At 36.8% G+C, this 20639-nt stretch overlaps 1 protein-coding gene across 5 annotated transcripts in view; it reads right to left on the bottom strand.

The window, feature by feature from the left end:
- Nucleotides 1-20639, bottom strand: part of DMD (dystrophin) — a 1087789-nt gene that overhangs the window by 765010 nt on the left and 302140 nt on the right. For 4 of the 5 annotated variants that reach the window (XM_051641663.1, XM_051641654.1, XM_051641690.1 and 1 more), the window contains exons 8-9: nt 1956-2137; nt 72-194 (exon numbers count right to left, since the gene is read on the bottom strand). In XM_051641663.1, the coding sequence (XP_051497623.1) occupies nt 72-194; nt 1956-2137 (305 nt within the window). The remainder of the gene's footprint in view (nt 1-71; nt 195-1955; nt 2138-20639) is intronic. The other variant, XM_051641680.1, reaches the window with a different exon arrangement.

The raw sequence follows: 20639 nt of genomic DNA, 5'->3' as shown, positions 1-20639 counted from the left end.
AAAAGCAAAATGCACGAACTCTTTCACTCCAAGCACAAGTTAATTGAAAACAAATTACAATACTGACAGACCTGTGGAGGAACCTGCCTCCTTTTTTGGTCAGGGGATGAGACATACACAGCTTGTGTATATGCATAACTTTTGAATCGCGGTTTAGGAGAAGGTGAGGGTGCCTGGGGTATACTGACTGTGATCTACAAAGAAGAAATGAGAGGTGGAAAGAACAGACATATGGATAGGAGCATGTATTACAGAAATAATGATTTTAAGAGTAAGTGAATAAAAAGAAGTAGGAAGGGCAATTTTAGGCACCAGAAAAAAAGGACATCAAGCTATCGGAGAGTGTCCAAAGGAGGGCCATGAGGATGGTGAAGTGTCTGGATGGGATGATTTAGGAGGAACAGCTAAGGCCACTTGGATTATTCAGCCTGGAGAAGAGGAAGCTGAGGGGTGACCTCATTGCAGCCTATGGCTTCCTCACGATAGGAAGAGATGGGGCAAGTACTAATCTCTTCACTTTTGTGACCAATGACAGGACACAGGGAAATAGCAGGAAGCTGAATCAGGGGAGGTTTAGGTTGGGTATCAGGAAAGGTTTTACACCCAGAGGGCAGTCGAACACTGAACAAGTTCTCCAGGGAAATGGTCACAGCACCAAACCTGAGTTCAAGAAGCGTTTGGATGATGCTCTCAGGCACATGGTGTGACTGTAGGGTGCCCTACGCAGGGACAGGAGTTGGACTTGATGACTCTGATGGGTCCTTTCCAACTCAGCATATCTATGATTCTAGGTCATCACCAATTATATTTCATGGACAGAATTGGTTTTCAGCAGTCAAAATTGGGACGGTATTAAGGAAAGCAAGAAACTGTCAGGACTCAATACCAGAAAAATACCAATGTAAGGTTCTTCATAATTTATAAGCAAAGGCACAAAAAGCTAGTGATCTTGTAGTAAATGCTGAAATAAACAGGGACCATATTCATCTGCTCAGTAGATCATAGAATCGTTAAGGTTGGAGGGAACCTTAAAGATTAGCACGTTCCAACCTCCTTGCTATGAACAGGGACACCTCACACTAGACGAGGTTGCTCAAAGCCCCATCCAACCTGGCCTTGAACACTTCCAGAGACGGCGCATCAGGGACCTCCTTAGGCAATATATTTCAGCACCTTACTACCCTCATGGTGAAAAATTTCTTCCTGATGTCTAAGCTAAATCTATCCTCTTTCAGTTTAAAACCACTACCCCTTGTCCTGTCACTACCCTCTCTGGTGAAGTGTCCCTCCCCAGCTTTCCTGTAGGCCCCCTTCAGGTACTGGGAGGCCGCTATAAGGTCTCCCCTGAGCCTTCTCTTTTCCATGCTGAACAGCCCCAACTCTCTCAGCCTCTCTTCATTGCAGAGTATGAAGGCCTCTAAAAGAGATTGAGCATACCAAAAGCAAGATACAGATTAAATTCAGGCAAGTACACTAGGCCTAAAATCCACTAAACAATTCAGCAGAAATGGATTATTTCAGTCAAAAACGTAACTGACATAGCAAGCATAAAATAATTCTAAGTATTACATGAGCTTTCTGAGAGGCCAACCATGAGTTGAGAACAGATTATCATTTTGGAGAAATGTGAACTGCTATTCCCTAAGAAAAGTAAAAAAGTTTCTACATGTCTGGGTTTAAACACAAAACCTCCCTCACTTTGTGTTCTTTCTTGTGGTGCTCTTCCACAACCAAAAGACTCTATGCTTTAAAAGAGAAATGCAAAGCACATATTTGCTGAATATTTACTTTTAAAACTGGCATAAGGTGATTTGACTTGTGGTGAAGAGACAGTCCATTATTCTCATGGATTTTTTTGTCTTCCAGTGGGCATCTAACATCAAACTTTAGGGGCAGGTAAGGGAAGCAATCACTTTACAGCAGCAAGATGAAAGTAGAAGAGTGAAATAACTCACTTCTTGTGAAAAATGCTGTTGATGGTGTACTTCTATGCGCTCTTCCCTAGTGACCCGTGAGTGTCGTGGCAACATCTCCACCTCCCTGATGGCTTCCATAGTGACTTGCTGGGGCAGAACTTGGAAGAGGGAAGTCACGTACATTATGATGGACTTCTTATCTGGACAGGCAGTTGCAACATCTGGAAGGCAAATTAACATGCATCATTTTAGTTTCCACTTTAGACATGAGAAATAGCCAATCAGCCATGGAAACCTGATGGACTAATGAGCAATTTAGTGTCCATATGCATTCTCTAGAGACTAATTAGAACCTTACAATCACTTTGAAAATTACAGACTAAACTTGCATAACGATGAGGAGGCAATGTTTATAAAGGTAACTGTTATCTCATTCAACATGAACTTCATGTCTATATTTCTTCAGTCAAAACACACATGGTACACAATGTTGACACTGATCTTCATTAAGCAGGACTAGAAATAGGAAAAAGTATATTCTCTTGTGCTGTGTATATGCTGCAGTTAAAAAGAATGACAAGCTAATTTTCAAAGTTATTGTGCCTTGTATGTTCTCTTCACATCATTAATGATTGTAAATGTAGAGGAAAAAAAAAAGATTTACAGGTTTTTCTAGCAAATGAGTTAATACAAAACAATTACTGAAGTCAACCTCTAATACAGCTATATAGCTTTTATATTTGACTTAATCTTATGCTCATGAAGTCTGTAGAACACCTGAGGAATGTGTCATTCATAAATATTAAAACGCACAATTGAACACATTTTTTTAAAAAGCCCAGTAAAATCTCTGTGAACTTCAGCAGTAATTATGAGAAAGTCTGCATGAACACACAGATAATTTGAGGTTTTGCACATAGTCATGATATACATCAGTAGGAAAAGTGGTTTATCTGACTCAACATTTCAAGTCAATAACAATTTGTAAAAATATAAGGCACATGGCAGCTCTTTGAAGTACTTACTTTGTTATTTGGCATTAACATCCCAGGTTCAGTCCAGTGAATCAAGTTGAAAAAAGACTGTTGCACAATAAATTTATCATTAATTCAATAACTGTTTAAACATAAGTGCAAGAAAAAAGCCATCAGCTATTTTTTTTCACTGTCCTAGATAAATCCTGGCTTAGCTAAGACTTCAGTTCAGGGAAAAACAAACAAAAAAATCCCAAAAATCAATTTCTATATTCAGGCAGACTCAGTAATTCTGCACGGTGGCATCTCGTTCTCACTTCCTAGAATGCAGAACACAAGGGACAGTATCTTGTGTCAAAAACTTCACATATATTTGGAAATGAAGATGTCCTATCAATATTTTTTGTTTGGCTTTTTATCTAGCTCTGTACCTTTGCTTGTTACATTAAGAAAGAGTGCTGAAGGTTTAGTTCTACTCAGAAATGGCATGTTCCTGTCAAGATCCCCAACAACATATTCGTTGTTTCTGTCACCAGGGTATACAGAATATGCTAGTTTAAAAACAAACAGACCAAAACACAAAACTAAAACAAAAAGAAAAAAACAAATACAACAAACAAGAAAAACAACAAATAAACCAAAACAAGACACACTACAGCTCTTGGTTTCAACAGGCTTCAATTCAATGGTAGAATTCAGTCCACTAAGTATTTTGCTATGATAAAATTCTTGTCTTATTAATATTTTAACATTATTTTGTTACACTCAGTGTCCACGAGGAATAGATACAAGAGTATCCATGTCTTTACCCAGGCAAGAGTACACGTTGGAAGAACAGATACTAGAGTCAGCTGCGATTTTTTCATTTGTTGATTATTTTCCATTTCAAAATGTTCTGTTAATCAATAGACAAATACCTTATAAATTAGCTACACAAATATCTCACACAATAAATAAAGCAAATACCTTGCAAACAATATACATGCCAAAATCTGTTTACCCATTCTATCTGACAAATAAAAAGTACATATGCAGCTGTCAGAATCCACTGGCAAATTATTTAACCACAAAAAATAGGTAACCAACCATTGTTGCAATGTCTGGAATATCAATCTGTCTCTCAAAATTATTTTTTTGCAGACTCTTGAATGATCCAGGCAGGAATGAATTCTGTTATCCCGTCCTATGACTTTGCCTTATCATTTTTTTTTTTTGTTTGTTTCTTATTGTCTTTACCACTTGTAAAGACTGATGGATATTTGAAGTCCTAGTAGTGAAGCAGTGAATAAGTTTAAGCACTTGCTTGCAAGGAAGTTAACTAATTCCTCAGAAATTTATCTGCTTTCATTTCTGAAGGCAATGTATCTGTTAAGAGAACCTACACCTTCTAAAAACTAATCTCCAACTCTGAGAAAATCAAGAAGATATTCAAGAAAATTATATTAACATATGTGGAGTATGTCATTATTCAGATACTGGTTTTGAGAGAAAAGGTAAAAACAAACAAAGGAATTATCCAGGATTTTTAAATTATTATTATTATTATTGTATTTTAAACAAGGTATCTTCTCTAAATTCAGCTTAGAAGCAACACTTTCTGAAAATTTTATCCATTTTATTGACAATGACCTTCCAGGATAGGACTGAAAAGAATAAATATGAATAAAAAAAAATTAGACCACAAATTAATAGTGTGTTTAAAATGAGAAGCAACACAACACCAGCACGAATTATTCATATGCTTATCAATCAAGAAACTGACTTTGGAGAGCTCTGAAGACCATTCCAGCTCTCTAGAAAGATATAGTTACATAAAAGTATTGGAAAAGTTGCCAGGATGAATTTGCCAGCTTATAAGAGGACTCTTTTACTGTATAAAAATTTACGCTGGCAGATTAGTATTTTTCACAAGAAAACGACTTTACGGTACTCAAGTTGAAATATGTCACATGAAGCATATTGTTCATATAACTAGTTTTTGATACAACTTGTGATACATAGGCTTACTAAGGTAAATGGTTACTTTAAGGAATTTCTATAGTGAAAGAAACAAAACTGAAAGAAATAAAACTTCATGGTAGGGTATAGAACAAGGCCCTTACTTGACATGCTCTCCCTTAAAAATATTAACACGCAATGACCATTTAGAGAGATTAGTTTCTCCAGGTGAGGCCTCCAGTCAAATGGAGAAAGTAAAGAAAAATAAACAAAAACAGTTTTAATACACAGGCTGTCCAATACTAAGCAGACACTGTAGGAGCTAGTATTCAACAATGAATTTTGATGTATGATATCTTTTTCATCTAAAGACACTGCTATTTGGTAAGAAGTCCGAAAAGAGCAAGAAGAATCTGGTTTCCCCACAGAAGTTTAACACCAATCAACTCCTTTTTAAGTGCTGCCATGTTTAAAGAGTGACTACATTTAATTCTGGAAGAAATTTTCTCAATAAAAGTTCACTACAACTTTTTATTTGAAAATATCCTTCATTTTTTGATGAAAAGAACTACAAGTCTGATTGTTGAGGATGGATGACTACAGCAAACTTGAAAAGTGGTTTGTTCTTGTATCCATATGTTCTGTCAAGGAGCAGTTCCCTGCCACCATTCCCACTTCTGGTGGAAAGAAATATTTTTAAGAGATGAGTGCAAGTCAGGATGATATAAAACACCTAGATAAGCTGCACATTAAAAAGTATTGTACAGGTCTACCAACAAGAACAAAATTCATCTTTTTGTTATACAGTGTTACATTTCATATATACAGGCACACAGCAAGTAGAAATTCAAACATTCATGGAAATGTTCCTTTCAATTTTTAAAAACGTCTACTTATAACTATAGCCATTCCTATTTATTAATATTTTGCTTTCTCAAAACTTTCACCAAGTAACAGTTCTGAAACTATTTGTGCTGATTCCACTCCCTCTTTGTATAAAACTAATAGTAAAGTAACTTTGAAAACAGAAAGTTTAAATGTCTGCCACACTGCTAGAAATATTATATTACATATTTAAACTACTAATGTACATTGAGAGAGAAATTCTGAAACATGCTTTTCCTTATACAGTGCTGAGAAGGAAGATAAGACTTGAGCCCTAAAAATACAAGAAATCCTTTGTCCTCAAAACAAGCAGGTTGCATTTTCAGCTAATCACAAAGCGGAAACCACAGAAAACTAACTTTTAAATCTTATACATCACCTGATACTGTTGTCTTCCATGATGACAGTAATAATTGAAAAAACTCAATATTTTAATATTACTTGCTGCTGTTCCACAAGAGATTAAAAAAAAGCATACTAAAAGAAACACATTTCCTCCCTTCCATAACTCTCCATAATTAAGGAGATTCTCAACATTGATTTGAATTTTCAGAGATCACACAGGTTGTTTCCCTCATAAATAGAGATTATTGTTTCTTCTTCTATCAAAGATAATTTTACATTTTAAGGCTTATTAATAACACTAAAAAAACCACTAAAAGTTATTCAAACTTCTGAAATTAATCCTACTGCTCTCTCCAAATGCATCTGCTTAGAAAGGACTTAAAAGATGCATGGCAGATGAGCTAACTGAAGAAGCTCTCAGATTGCTGAGACAGAATCTAACTGATACATAAAAGATAAGTTTCTACAGTGTAAACTCATTACAGGAGGGATTTCAATGTTTGTACAGCAACTCCCACGCTGGCACTAGCCTCAACTGTAGTATCTGAGGGCAAAGTAGAAGTATTTTAAAATGTACTAAGACACCCTGAATGTTGTTTTTTGTTGTTGCTGTTGGTTTTTTTAACCCTTCAGGTTCAAGAACAGGGGTAAACTTTTCAAAATTATCCAAATGCCTGTGATAATCTGTCTGGCAAGGCTCACCAAAACACTTTGAATGAGAATTCCATAAAACCTAAGTCACATACTTTGATCATATTTTCATTTGGATGAACCTAAACCTGCAAATGAAACTGTATGAAAGTGTGTAAGACTACTAGAAAAATGTAACTGCTTGGTCTTAAATAGCAAGATAAACAATTAAAGTTTCATTCCCAGATGGACAGTTTAGAATTGGCTAAGCATGGGTAAGGAGATCTTCAAAACATTACCCCCAAAACTAAGAAAAGAAAGAAGGACAAGGTGGTGGGGGGTTGAATTGTAAACTTGGTAATCTGTATTCCAAATGCATCTATTTGGTCACTTACTAACAAGTCTATTTGCAGACATTAAGCTACAACAGAATCATGAGGCCTATCTTAGATTTTTTGTCACTGGTAACTTCTTAATTTCCTGATTATGAAAGCACAAGACTATATTTTGTTCCTCTTTGAACACCTAGAAACAAGCAAGATTATCTGGCAAAAAATATAAGCTGTTTTTCTTAAGTGCATAAAAAATTTTCCCTCAGCTAGCACCTGGTCCCAAAATGATATTGTTCTGTAATCCATGTTTAGATTAAGACTATACTAATGGTAATGATATTAGCAGGAACAAAAGAAGTGCTAATGATTTACTCTACTGAAACTCACTACCACTAGTAAGACCTTGAAGCAATAAAATCTGTGCAGTCTCTCAAAGGTCAGCCAGCAGTGTCTGTTCTGCAATCACTGACATTTTGTGCCTATTTGTAAACTTGTAATTATTTTCTGCCCTGTTTATGTACTCTTTACTAGACTGCATGTTGCATTCAAAGTGAAAGAAATCCTTACAAGTAATCTCAAGGAATAGTGGTGGACTTGCAGACAGACAAAAATCAGGTTTTTTAAATACTGCAGAACTATAAATATTTTATGATATTTATTTTATAAAATGAACTGTTAGCAAAAGGCACAAAACACACTCAGGTCATTGAAATGAGAGTGGAAACCTGGAGGACAGCCCAGTATAGACTTATACATAGGTGTGGCATTTATTTTTTTCTTCCTTTCTGTAGATAGGAATATTCATTCAACTAAACTAGTATGAAACTCTCAGAAGAAAATGCTATTAAATTTTGATCAGACTTTTCCTTAGAAAAGTAAATGTTATAAACTTTATGGATAAGACCTACACAATCCCTTAAAAAATGCTGACCACGGCTGTCATTTGTAGGTTGTGTTGAATGAGGTCACAACTGCAGCGTGAAGAAAATCTCTTCAGAAGATGAACACATTTGTGTTTGCATTTTAGAACGACAAAGAACAGGATTTGTGGGATTAAAATACAGTGGGATTCAAGTGTACCTGGTACCAAAACACTCAGTGGCAGAGAATACCTTACATCTGTCTGAATGTCTGCTCTGATATGCTGCACGAGTGTGAAGGAGTCCTGGACTGACATGCAAGCACTGTCCTGGTTGAATGAACTTGACACTATCTCTGGTTTTGAAATCTGCAAAATCAGACTTAACACCTCTGCTGAACAGGAAAGGTGAGCCTTATGTTTTCTTACAATGTTAAGCATTTATTCAATAACACCACAACCTTGGCAGCCTAAGCTCTAGCTGGTATAAGCATCACCTAGCAGCAAAGATACACATAGAAAGCAATAAGGCAAAATAGCAATGGAATAAAATGCTTGAAAAAATGGGGATGAATCTGTTAATCTTTTTACCATACATGTTGTATACTAATATTTTTGTCAATGAATAGGAGTTTGTAGGAGTGAGAATGGCTCTCATCAAGTTGCTGAAATAACAAATAAAAGGTAATAATTATTTCATGATGCTGATATACATTGTTGAAAGCTGCAGTTCAGTTATTCAAAATCCTCAAGTGCAAATGCAGTTAGGGGCAAAAGGGAAGGGGTGGAGAAAAGAAAAATAAAATACACCCTACAAGCTAAGTCCTCCTGAAGAGTCCTGAAAATAAAATTTTAAAAAGATCAAGATAATTATGTTGACTGATATCTAGAGTCAGGAATACTGTACAAAAACAGTGCATTAACAGGCACCCAAGAAGTAATTTTGCTAAGAATATTTGTGATACCAGCAAGTGGGCCAATACTTTAAAGGGAAATGAGCCAACATTTAAAAAAAATTGTGCATTTCCCATTTTACTTTTACAAATGGTTCACTCAGAAAACTTTGTTACTTATACATTTCTCTATCAATCCCTGTTAAAGGTACATTTAATTCAGTATGGAATCTATGGCAGCAAAACTTGAAGACTGAAAAAGTATTTCTACTATGTAATTTCATAAAACAACTGGTAGGTATTCTCTGAAAACTAGACAGTTAATCAGTTACTGCAGTATCAAGATTTCATATATTGAGACTGGCTGTACATACACACGAAGTAAAAAATTGTTGTACAACTATTGTCTTCAAAAGTTTAGCCTCAACTATGACCAGTTTACCTGCTGCAAAGTTACTGGCACAATATACACTTTATTGACTCAGTGGTTGCAAGAATCATGAAATCTAATGGGAGAACTTCAAGAGCTAAGACAGTACTAGCAACTCACAAAAGCCAGCATGATCAGTGAACAGAAACACAACATCAATGTCAGTTAATTAAAATGGCAAAGGAATTGGACAACTCAAAATGTATGAATTAACATTCAGCCTTGTTAGTTACATCAATTATAAAGTTTGATCAGACTGATTCAGATAAGTTTATTTAATTTAATTAATTTATTAATAAGTTTTTTTAATTTAGTATGCAAGATGCTTTTTAGGCAGTAATTCTCAAAGGTAACTATGAAAAATAAATAAATTAGAGACAACTCCAGAACTAAAGCTTTTACATCTTCTTATGGAAATAAATTCATTACTTTTATTCACTGTAAAATCTATCATAAATATACTACGATAATAAAAATGGATAAGGGCAATAGAAATCGAAAGTAGTCAGAATAGACAATGAAGAGAGCATTATACATAATGGATGGGTGATAGCACACTTAATAAAAGAAGGTAATAGCTCTTCAAGTGCAGTCAAAGACTACTGGAAAACAGTATTCTTCTGAGATATTAGATGTAAGATGAGACAGAATTAGAAGCATTTAATCTTTTACTAGTAAGTTTTCCCAAAATGAAACAATACATTACAGTTGGAATTAAATTGCAAAACTGAGATCACAGCCTCTAAGTTATAAAGGCATTCAGAGTCAGAACTTAGTTTCAACCTATTTTTATAAAGTATTTTGGGAAGAAATTGTAATGATATCTATTACATTCTCTGTTTTATTAGCAACATAAAGAAGGATTTGCTGCTTTCTGAGATCTGAGAAGATTGTTTTCCAGCTCTGATATATTTATTTAGTAAAACACAGGATTTTCTTTTATAAACCCTACACTGCTCATACACACAGACTAGTGGTTGCAAAGGGAAATATGAATGCTATCAGGATAGAAGAAATTTCAGTGTCTAGCAAAGTGAAGCATCCCAGAACCTTCACCACTACCTGCAAAAGTACAGGGATTCTGCTTTTAAAGTAAAAACCTTCCTTTTATTCTGGTCTGAAATAGGATATTGTTGATATCAGTGTAAAGTAGTAATCACCTGAAATTAATCTCTTCCAAAACTGACACCAAAAAATTGTGCATGTTGAATGGACGTAGCTCATAATCTTTCCCTCTAGAACATAATGAAGAACTGGTTTACTATGAAGTCTGAGAAGAGCAAAATGGAGAAGAAAAACAACCAACAACAAAGCAAACTACTAAATGCCAAAGATATTTATTTTTATGTAAATCAAAACTAAGCTGTTCTTAGCTTGGTTTTGATTTATATATTTTTAAAAAGTACCAGAAATTTTAAGGAATGTAGCTTAATTTCTATGCAGAAAAATTTGTAACTTCAGGCAAACTCCAGGTGTAAAATTGCTTATAGATATCTTAAAAAAAAAATTACAAAATGTATTGTGTACTATAGTACACTCAATGAATACTCCCATTTTTCACTACTTTCTGCCAGACTATTGTTTACAGATACAATGCATAATTTTTATGTTTAATAGACCATACTTTCACAGTGTATGCAAGTTTTAATTAAAACTGAAAAAAAAAAATCAGAGAATCTTTCAATATCATTACAGGAGTCTAGGGACTTTTATTAAGGTTTGGTTACATACAGAATATCTAACATGAAAGAAATACACTGTCAAGAATTAATCTGTATACATTTATTTGATGCATTAGTTTTAAATTCTAAGAGGAGGCTTCTTGCTGACTCCTCTGGCTATACATCTTGGATTTTCTCACTGGATGTGTTCTTTCTGCATCTAAATGAAGACCATTTACCTACTTAATATCGGTTTCTAATGTGTGACTCACACTGTATCAAAATGACAAATGAGGTCTTTAAAAAGTTAACCATAGCAAAGGTCTATCTCCACTTTAGAAGTACATCTTTTAAAAACACAAATATATCTTGAAGCAGTTGAAACCCAAGCAATTTGATTTTATAAAAAAACCATAATTATTCCTACCTTAAAATGCTAAAAAAAATAAGCTAGAAACATTCTTGTAAATGCAGTAGGGGAAGGACTTCTAACTTTGGCAAAATTACTTCACTGAGAATGTGGCAAATAAGCTAACATGCTCATCTTTTTCTTTTGGATGATCATGAGTAAAATCAATCTAAAATATGCCAATAATTTTTAAAAATGTAAGTTTTGATCAAATGGTTATTCATTATATGCATTCTGTCCACCAGCAAGTTATTTAAACATAATTGCTTTGTAATTTAAGAAGGAAAGCCCTAGACATTTCACTATGGACAGTCAGAACATCAAGCCCATACTCTAAGACATTTGGTACTTTTTCAGTTGGAAACATCTGCTCATGTTTTGCGTAAAAGTAAGCTTCTATTTGCATTTTTCATGTGCTGTCATAAAGATAGTCTAGAAAAAAATAGATCTTGCAAGTGTAAATTTTATCACCAGTAGATCTTGAATTAGGGTGATGCTGAGTCTATTAGACCACATACTGGGTTGCCATTTTGCTTGGGGCACAATAAGCTCTACTCTTCTATCCACTCCTCACTTCATTTTCCAGTAGTTAAAAATATTCAGGAGAGATACCAATGAGTATAACTTCTAGCAATAGCTACTGTGACATGGTAATCTGTTTTCAGGTAGTAAGTAATCTGTTCTAAGGTGAACTGTTAAACATTTTGTTTTAATATCTTTCCTTGCTGTCCACTTTATTATTTTCTTAGTGAAGAGGTATAATGAGTCTATTTCTATCTTTGCATCCTATACTATGTTTTCTGTATGCTATCTTACCATGTGCTCTCTCTTTAAGGTATTTAAAAACAAACAAACAAACAAAAAAAACCCCACAAAAATAGAGAAAAAATATTGTTTCTGGCAAGCTAGTTAGCAAAGAGAACATCTGTCATCTGGAGAAGGTGTAGGAAGGAGAAAATAGAGGCATAATTGCTTCAACAGAATCTGTAAAGGTTCAGAATGGAGAGTCCTCCTTGACTGTATGCCAATGAACCATATGTGAAGCTTCAAGAACATTTCAGCATGCAAATGAATACTGGAGTGGCAACATGAATAAATATGAGAACTTGTTTTAAAAAACCCAAAATAAATGCAATTATATATGGGGCTAGTGTTGGAGAAGAAGGGAAATAAATCAATGGCAAAGCAATATATCTCGTAAGCCATACATACTTAAAAGACTGAGAAATCAAAATTTTGGTGACCCCTATTTAAGCAGGCAGCAGATGTATTCCCTATTCTAGCCAATGCAAGCCTCAGCCTAACTGATTAAGTATATGTGTATGTGACACTGAGAAGCATGGAACAGCGTGTTAGGCCCTAAAGAGAAGTGAAAATGCTACAGGCTCAGTGTAACCAAGACGGGTTTGAGGACATGATATTTACAACACTTACTTGAAAAGTTCATTGCAAGGTGGAGTATTTGTAAACATTCAACAACAGCAGTCAGATGTGGCTGGGATGCCAACAGGTATATTATGTGTGTGTCAAATAAACATTTATATATATATATAAAATTTCAAATGTGCAATGCAATATATTAAATTTATTTCATATATGAAAAAAAAATGATAGCTATTAAAACATTAGGACAATTAGGATCCAGTTGCTGACATCTGGTCAGCAGAACAGCAGTATTATAATGCTTTACTGTTAGTCTTCAGCTTTTTTTGTCCTTAAACTGAAAAGACATTAATTTGGACTAAAAGAAAGTCCCTGAAAGTTATGGTTCCTCATCCCTCCTCCAATTAAAGGAAAGAAAACCCCATCCCACCCCACCCCCCTCCAAAAAAAACCCAAAAACACATACACACAAAAAAAAGCAACAAAAAACTCCAACAACAAAAAAAACAAACAACAACACAAGAAACAAACAAAAAAAACCCCAAACCAACCAACCAACAAACACCAAGAAAATAAAACCAAGAAAACAAAACACCACAGCAAAACTGAGCCAACCTGTAATAATAATTTCAAGAAAAAAAGGAATCACAAATAAGTGGGGAAAAATGATAAATGACCATTCAATACTGTGTAACACCACTTCAAGGGCTGCAAAGAACACAGTACGAATCCTAAACTTCTAAAGTCAGCTGTCTACAAACTTTACCCAGCCTGTTTTGTAGGTTTAATCCTATCCCCACTCGTCTTCTGATTTCACAAAGACTTAACCACACTTTTTTTGAAGCTCTAGCTGTTCATACTATTGTGGAAAAGTGGATTTTGAGAGGTGAGAATACATATTCTGTGTTATGACAAAAAAAATACACTTTGACCCTGATAGTACAGTTAACATCCACGTAAATAAAGCCAGTACCTCTGTCATAATTTAGTAATTTTTTAACATTTGCCTTTGCTTCCTCAAAAAGACCACCAAGTGTTTTTCATGCTTTAAATACATAATCCTATACTCCACCACAATACATTTAGGAACTAACATTGTAGCAGTTTGTAAATGTAAGTGGTTGCACTGTAGACTTCAAAGGCAGGTTGTTGAGTCCACAGAGACTCAACAATGAAAGGCTAAGAAATGGTAATTTACTCTTTTTCAAGAGTAAATTTAGACACCTCAGAGATCAGAGCTGATAAAATCAGTCTATCGATACTTTAGCTAAGGAAAAGGCAGCTGTATTATTTGATTGAACTATGACTAAGTCACAAAAGTGATGTAGTCATGAAGGATTGCAAATTTTTAATCCAAAGAACTCTAATTTCTAGAACTGATACACTCTGGGATACCCTGAATGTAACCACTCTTCAGATCACACGGGAATGCCAGTACAAATAAAGCACTTTTTTAAAGGCCCAAGTGATGCATGTCCATTTACATGACACTTGTAAAATTATGCTCAAACTTTGTAGAATAGATACAATTAAGACAAATAGATACGGTATTCTATGCAACAGCATCTCCTGAAAATAATTCAAACATCTAAGTATGAGAGATCACAGCCTTAAAACGCAGGATGTTTCCACCCTTCCTCCCCTATATCAATCTCAGAAGATAAACCAGGTTTACGTGTAATAAATACAATATAGATTTAATTGCACAAAATATTAAGAGTTTATCTGAAATTCTATGTTCTGATCAAATGTTCAAAATGATAAACGAGAAGTGGAACAAAGGAGAGTTGCTAGAGTTAAGAGGGAGACAATGTAAAGAAGAATTAAAACTTTTAAGAGTCTGGTCAAACAAAGGCTGAGAGCAGATGTGAGTGTTCTTTATAAATATACCATGTGATAAAACCAATCAGAACAAAAAGCATCAAGCTCAAGGACAATGGTAGCACAAGAACAAAGCAGAACAAAATAAATCTAAAGAAATACAGTCTAAAAATACAGAAAAGTTTGTCACCTTCAGGAAGTTGAGTTCTGGGAGAGGCAAAGGAATAGAAGCAAAGTATTCAACCATTTATGACAGAACTTGAGGAATTTAATAAAAGTGGTATAAAAGATGTTTACCTGAAATTGCAGGTAACAGGACTCAATGTATCACCAGGTCCCTCATGTTCTATTCCTCCACCTCCTTTTACAATATAACTAATGCTAATTATTTTTCAGCTTTATGTTTTTAATATAAGTTACTGCTATATTTTCATGTTTTTCTTACTATGAACTCTACTCCCTTGGTGTTTTTTAAATTTTCAGTGATGGGGAGATATGTGAATGCTATAACCTAGCAAATACAACACTAAAAATAGTGCAGCATGTCTGACTATTCTTAGAAACTCTGACAAAGCATTACACTAGCCTTTGCTTATATAGCTTACATACAGAGATTTACCAACTAATAGTACAACAACAGCACATGCAAAAGAAAGCAGGAGACTAATTAGTGTAGTCAATATAATGTAAATAGGAGTTAGGAACACATTAGAACAACAATCAATTTTATTACATATTTATCACGTATTATGTTAATGAGGAAAATGCAAGCAACCCTAAAAATGGATTTAAAGAGGACTGTGAAGCAACACAGCAAAAGTCATGCAGGCTAAATCTAAACATTATTTGGTGTATATTTTAGTAAGAAGAAGAATTTGGAAATAAGGAATAGGGGCTAAGAATAACAAAAAAAAACCCAAAAAACACAACATATGAATTTTTTAAAAAATATATACTCCTGGAATGAGACAATGGACCTACTAGTTCTGCAACTGTTATATTATGCCTCATTCTTTAACATACCACTATTAATTAACATTTCTTGAACCATGTCTTTTTTAAATGGAAGAAATTGCGTAGAATTTGGATGTACCAAATTAACAAATATTCATTAGTGCCTTCTTAACTCATTTCTCTTTCTCACAGTCAACTGTATAGCTTCCCACTATTGTATTTTGTTGCTGTTGTTTGGGGTAGGTTTTTTTGTTGTTTTGTGGGGGGTTTTTTATTTGCTTTCACCAGGACCTTGCAACTCATTAACAGAAACATATTAGAGCACAGTGTTATGCCTCTTTTTGCCTGTCTTTTTCCTGTCACCCCTACCCCTTTATTTAGCTTTTCCAACTCAGATTGAATGAATAGTACATCCTTTTTTGCCCCATCCCTAAATTCTTTAAGACTTAGTTTCTAGCAGATGACAGAACTCATTGCAGATATTTTATCCTGAATCCAAGCTACCCAGCAGTTTTACTGTTACTTTGCCTCTTTCAAAGCAGTCTTACTTCTTTTCATGACAGTTAATTAACTACAGTTAAATAGGTTATGTCATTCCAGGCCTTAGTTTATGCTCTTTCAAACAAAATACCCTCCTTGAGTCTTTCCTCTTTGCCAGCAGGATAAAGGAGACTACCACCTGGGTCCAGTGCTCTTCAACCTCACCAGAGCCCTGTAGTCACTCTTTACACACTCCAGGTCATTCCGGCAGTACCACTGCTGCCCAAAAGAATGAGCAACAAGTGATAGTAGTCTGGGGGCCTGAAAAACTTTGGGATTCTGTATGGATCATCTGGCTCATTGTTCGTAAAGAAGTTTTAATAGTATCTAGTCCATAAAGGTGACTCACGGGGTGTTGTGACCAAGTTTTGGATCACCTTGAGGTCTTATCTCTGCAGAGATGACCCATGGGGAGCTGTATAGATAGCTCTGCCCTGACGTGTCTGATAAGCCATAGACTAAACTGGATAGTTCTGCATCATTGGAAGAGATGAAATCTGAGTTAACCCTTGAAATCCCTCAAGAAATAATATGCTCTGAGGCCCAATCTAACCACTACTCAGTTGCCTGAGAAGGTAAGACAGAGAGAAGCTGGAGGGTTTCAGTTCCAACAACCCTGTGTACCCAGACAATCACAAGACCAGCAAAAGAGAAATAAAAAGTAGAGCATACTGAAGTGAACCTCAGGCACAGTCCTTCCCACAGTCATGTAAATCATGGGATAAAACTCCCATGATTCAAATGAGAAGCAGGAGATGCTTCTTAAATGGTACAGACAGCCTGTGAAGGAACTTTTCCCCTCTTGTTCATGACATTGATCAAGGTAACTTTCCTGAAATTGAGAGCACTTACCTGGAGGGGTAAGTGATTACAAAACATGCATATGTTTCTTATTAGCACACTCTCTAGAAAGTGCAATAGTGCATTTTTCCTTCTTATTCACAAAAATTCTAACAGTGACATATTAAACCTGTATGCATAGTTCCAATAAATTGTTTGCCTGAACCTTGCAGTCAGGTCTCTTTTTGTCACAGAGTCTCTCTACAACTTCCTAGATCCAAGTGCCTGGCAAGCAGCAAGCCTCCCAAGACATCAAGTCCAGTTGGCAGAATGCTCCCATCTTCCATAAGAGACACTCTCCAGTAAATATCACCCTTCTTTTTATTCTTCACCTTGGCTGAGGCGTAGCTCTTTCTGATGCCTCCTGCGACAGAAGTCATCTTCCTCATCAGTCTCCCAGGCTGCTCTATTCAGGGGATAACTTTTCCAAGGATCATCTGGGAACTGGCATGGGTTAGCTGTGTAGTCTGCTTCAGGCTTTTGCTCCTGTCAGCTCTTAACAGTTGGCCTCTGACAGCTGCTCCTTTGTCAGCTAGCTCTTAAACATCTTGGCTACAACTGCTGATCAGGGAGCATCAAGCACTTAATTCAGCTGCTTAGGAAGGACTTACATAGCCAGTGGGCAAGAGGGTAATAAACAGAGGCAGTCAAAAGACTTATAGCAGTTTCCAGACTTCTTCAGAAGAATTTCAGAGTAATAAAAAAATAAATAAATTAGGGAATGGTAAATGCCTTCTCAAATGAATAATCAGAGAGTATATTCATGAAAACTATTAAACATTTCATGAACAGATAACACGTACCCAAGAGTTTTAGAAGAAATAGATAATGCTCATTACAAACATTAAAATTGATCCATAACTTGGATGGCATCTAGTTTAATCCTCAGTAATGTCTGGACAAATTGAAGCATTACATAAAATCACAGTAGCTTCCAAGAAACAGAATAAGTCATAGGTATTTTATAGAGAACATCCACCATCCAGAGGAACTTATATATAGGCAGACAGCGGGTGCATGTCACCTAAAACCTAAGCCAAAGCTCTAGCCAAAGTTAAGCTTAATAGAGTAAATTACTAAATAAAATTGTTTGACCTGTAGTATGCATGAGATCATATCACATGAACATAAAAAATAAGTTTGGCTACACAATGTGTGAATCTACAAAAGAACTGCAATGACATAAAACACACAAAAAATTAGCATATTGCCAACTTGCGTAAAGCTTGAAAAACAATGAAAAGGCTAATGTATTTCTATTATTAAACTTTGCAGCACATATTGATATAGCAACCAATAACACTGTTTATATTCTAACACATTTCTGGTATACTACATTTAAAAGTAAAAATAAAAAGTGATAAAGCATTTTGCTTCAACGTGGTCACAGAATCAGAATCACAGAATCATCCTGATTGGAATGGACCTTGAAGATCCTCATGTCCAACCATAACCTAAATCCCCCAACCATAACCTAATCTACCCATTCAGTGCTTAAATACGTCCTTAAGCACTACATCTGTTTTTCTGGTAAACAATTGCAGGGATGGTGACTCCACCACCTCCCTGAGCAGCCTGTTCCACTGTCCAGCTACTCTTTTGGTAAAGAAATTCTTTCTAATATCCAGTCTAAACCTTCCCTGGTGCAGCTTCAGGCTCTTTCCTCTCATCCTGTCATCATTCACTTGAGAGAAGAGGCCATTTCCTACCTCCCTACAACCTCCTTTCAGGTAGTTGTAGAGAGCAATGAGGTCTCCCCTCAGCCTCTTCTTCTTCGAACTAAACAATCCCAGTTCCCTCAGCCTCTCCTCATAGGACATATTCCCCAGACCTTTCATCAGCTTGGTAGCTCTCCTCTGGACACACTCCAGCAACTCTACATCCTTCTTGTAGCCAGGGTCCCAGAACTGGACACAGTAATCAAGGTGTGACCTCACCAATACTGAGTACAGGGGCATGATCACTTCTCTACTCTGGCTGGCCACATTATTCTTGAAGCAGACCAGGATGCTGTTGGCCTTCTTGGCCACCTGGGCACACTGCTGGCTCATGTTAAGTCAGCTGTCAAACAGCACCCCCAGGTCCTTCTCCACCATGCAGCTTTCCAGCCACTCATTCCAAAGCCTGTAGCTCTGCATGGGGTTGTTGTAACCAAAGTGCAGGACCTTGCACTTGACCTTGTTGAACCTCATACAATTGGCCTCTGCTCATTGATTCAGTCTGTCCAGGTCTCTCTGCAGAGCCTTCCTACCCTCAAGGAAATCGACACTTCCTCCCAGCTTAGTGTCATTTGCAGCCTTACTTGGGAAGCACTCTATCCTCTCATCTAGGTCATTAATACAGATATTGAACAAGACTGGACCCAAAACTGAGCCCTGGGGGACACCAATGGGGACCAGCTGCCCCATTCATGACAAGTCTCTGGGCTCGGCCAGCCAACCAGTTTTTTACCCAGCAGAGAGCGTACCTGTCTGTGCCATGAGCCATCAGCTTCTTTAGGAGAGTGCTGTGGGAGACTGTGTCAAAGGCTTTACCAAAGCCTAGATATACAGTGTCCACAGCTCTTATGTAATCCACCAGGCAGGTCACCTGATCATAGAAGGAGATCAGCTTAGTCAAAAAAGGACCTGCCTTTCCCAAACGCGTGTTAGCTGAGCCTGATCCCATGGCTGTCCTGCACTTGCCATGTGAGCACACCCAAGATGAGCCTCTCCCTGATACCGAGGTCAGGCTGGCAAGGCTGTAGTTCCCAAGACCCTCCTTCGGGCCTTTCTTGTAGATGGGCGTCACATTGGCAAGCCTCCAGTCATCTGGGACCTCCCTTGTTATCCAGAAGTGTTGACAGATGATGGAGAGAGGCTTGGTGATCTCCTCTGACAGCTCTCTCAGTACCCTCAGGTGAATCCCATCTGGCCTCATAGGCAAATTTGAGTGTCTAGGTCATGCAGCAGGTCTCTGACTGAACCTTCCTGGATTATGGGGGGTTGTTCTGCTCACCATCCTTATATTCCATCTCAGGAGGTCAAATACCCTGAGCGCAGCTGGTCTGACTATTAAAGCTGGAGGTGAAGAAGGCATTAAGTATCTCAGCCTTTTCTTCATTCCTGATAGCCATGTTCCCTACCTCATCCAATAAAGCATGGAGATTCTCCCTAGTTTTCTTTTTTTTTTTTTTTTTTCCTGCTGTTCATGTATTTGTAAAGCCTTTTTTATTGTCCTTTATGGTAGTGGCCAGAGTGAGCTCCAGCTGAACTTTTGTCTTCCTAATTTTCTCTCTGCATGTCCTCACAAGCTCCTTGTACTCATCTTGAGTTGCCTGCTCTTCCTTTCGAAGGCAGTAGACTCTCTTTTTCTCCCTGAGTCCCAGCAAAAGCTCCCTGTTCAGTTGACCAGTCCCTGGTCAGTTTGTCCCTGTGATTCACAGAATCACAGAATTGTCAGAGTTGGAAAGGACCTCTAGAGATCATCTAGTCCAACTCTCCTGCTAAAGCAGGATCCCCTAGAGCACATTACTCAGGACTGCATCCAGGCAGGTCTTTAATATCTCCAGGGGAGGAGACTCCACAACCTCTCTGGGCAGTCTGTTCCAGTGCTCTGTCACCCTGAAGAAGTTTTACCTCTTATTTAAATGGAACTTCCCATGTTCCAGCTTATGCCAGTTGCCCCTCGTCCTGCCACTGGGAACTACTGAAAAGAGTCTGGCTCCATCCTCCTTGCACCAACCCTTTAGATCCTTGTAGGCATTAAATAAGGTCTCTCCTCAGCCTTCTCTTCGCCAGGACAGAGGCCCAGCTCACTCAGCCTTTCCTCATAAGGGAGATGCTCCAAT

This window comes from Apus apus, chromosome 1 (genome assembly GCF_020740795.1).
Source record: "Apus apus isolate bApuApu2 chromosome 1, bApuApu2.pri.cur, whole genome shotgun sequence".
Taxonomy (NCBI): Eukaryota; Metazoa; Chordata; class Aves; order Apodiformes; family Apodidae; genus Apus; species Apus apus.
Note: the sequence above shows the minus strand (reverse complement) of the source record. Positions and strands in the feature narration are given on the sequence as shown.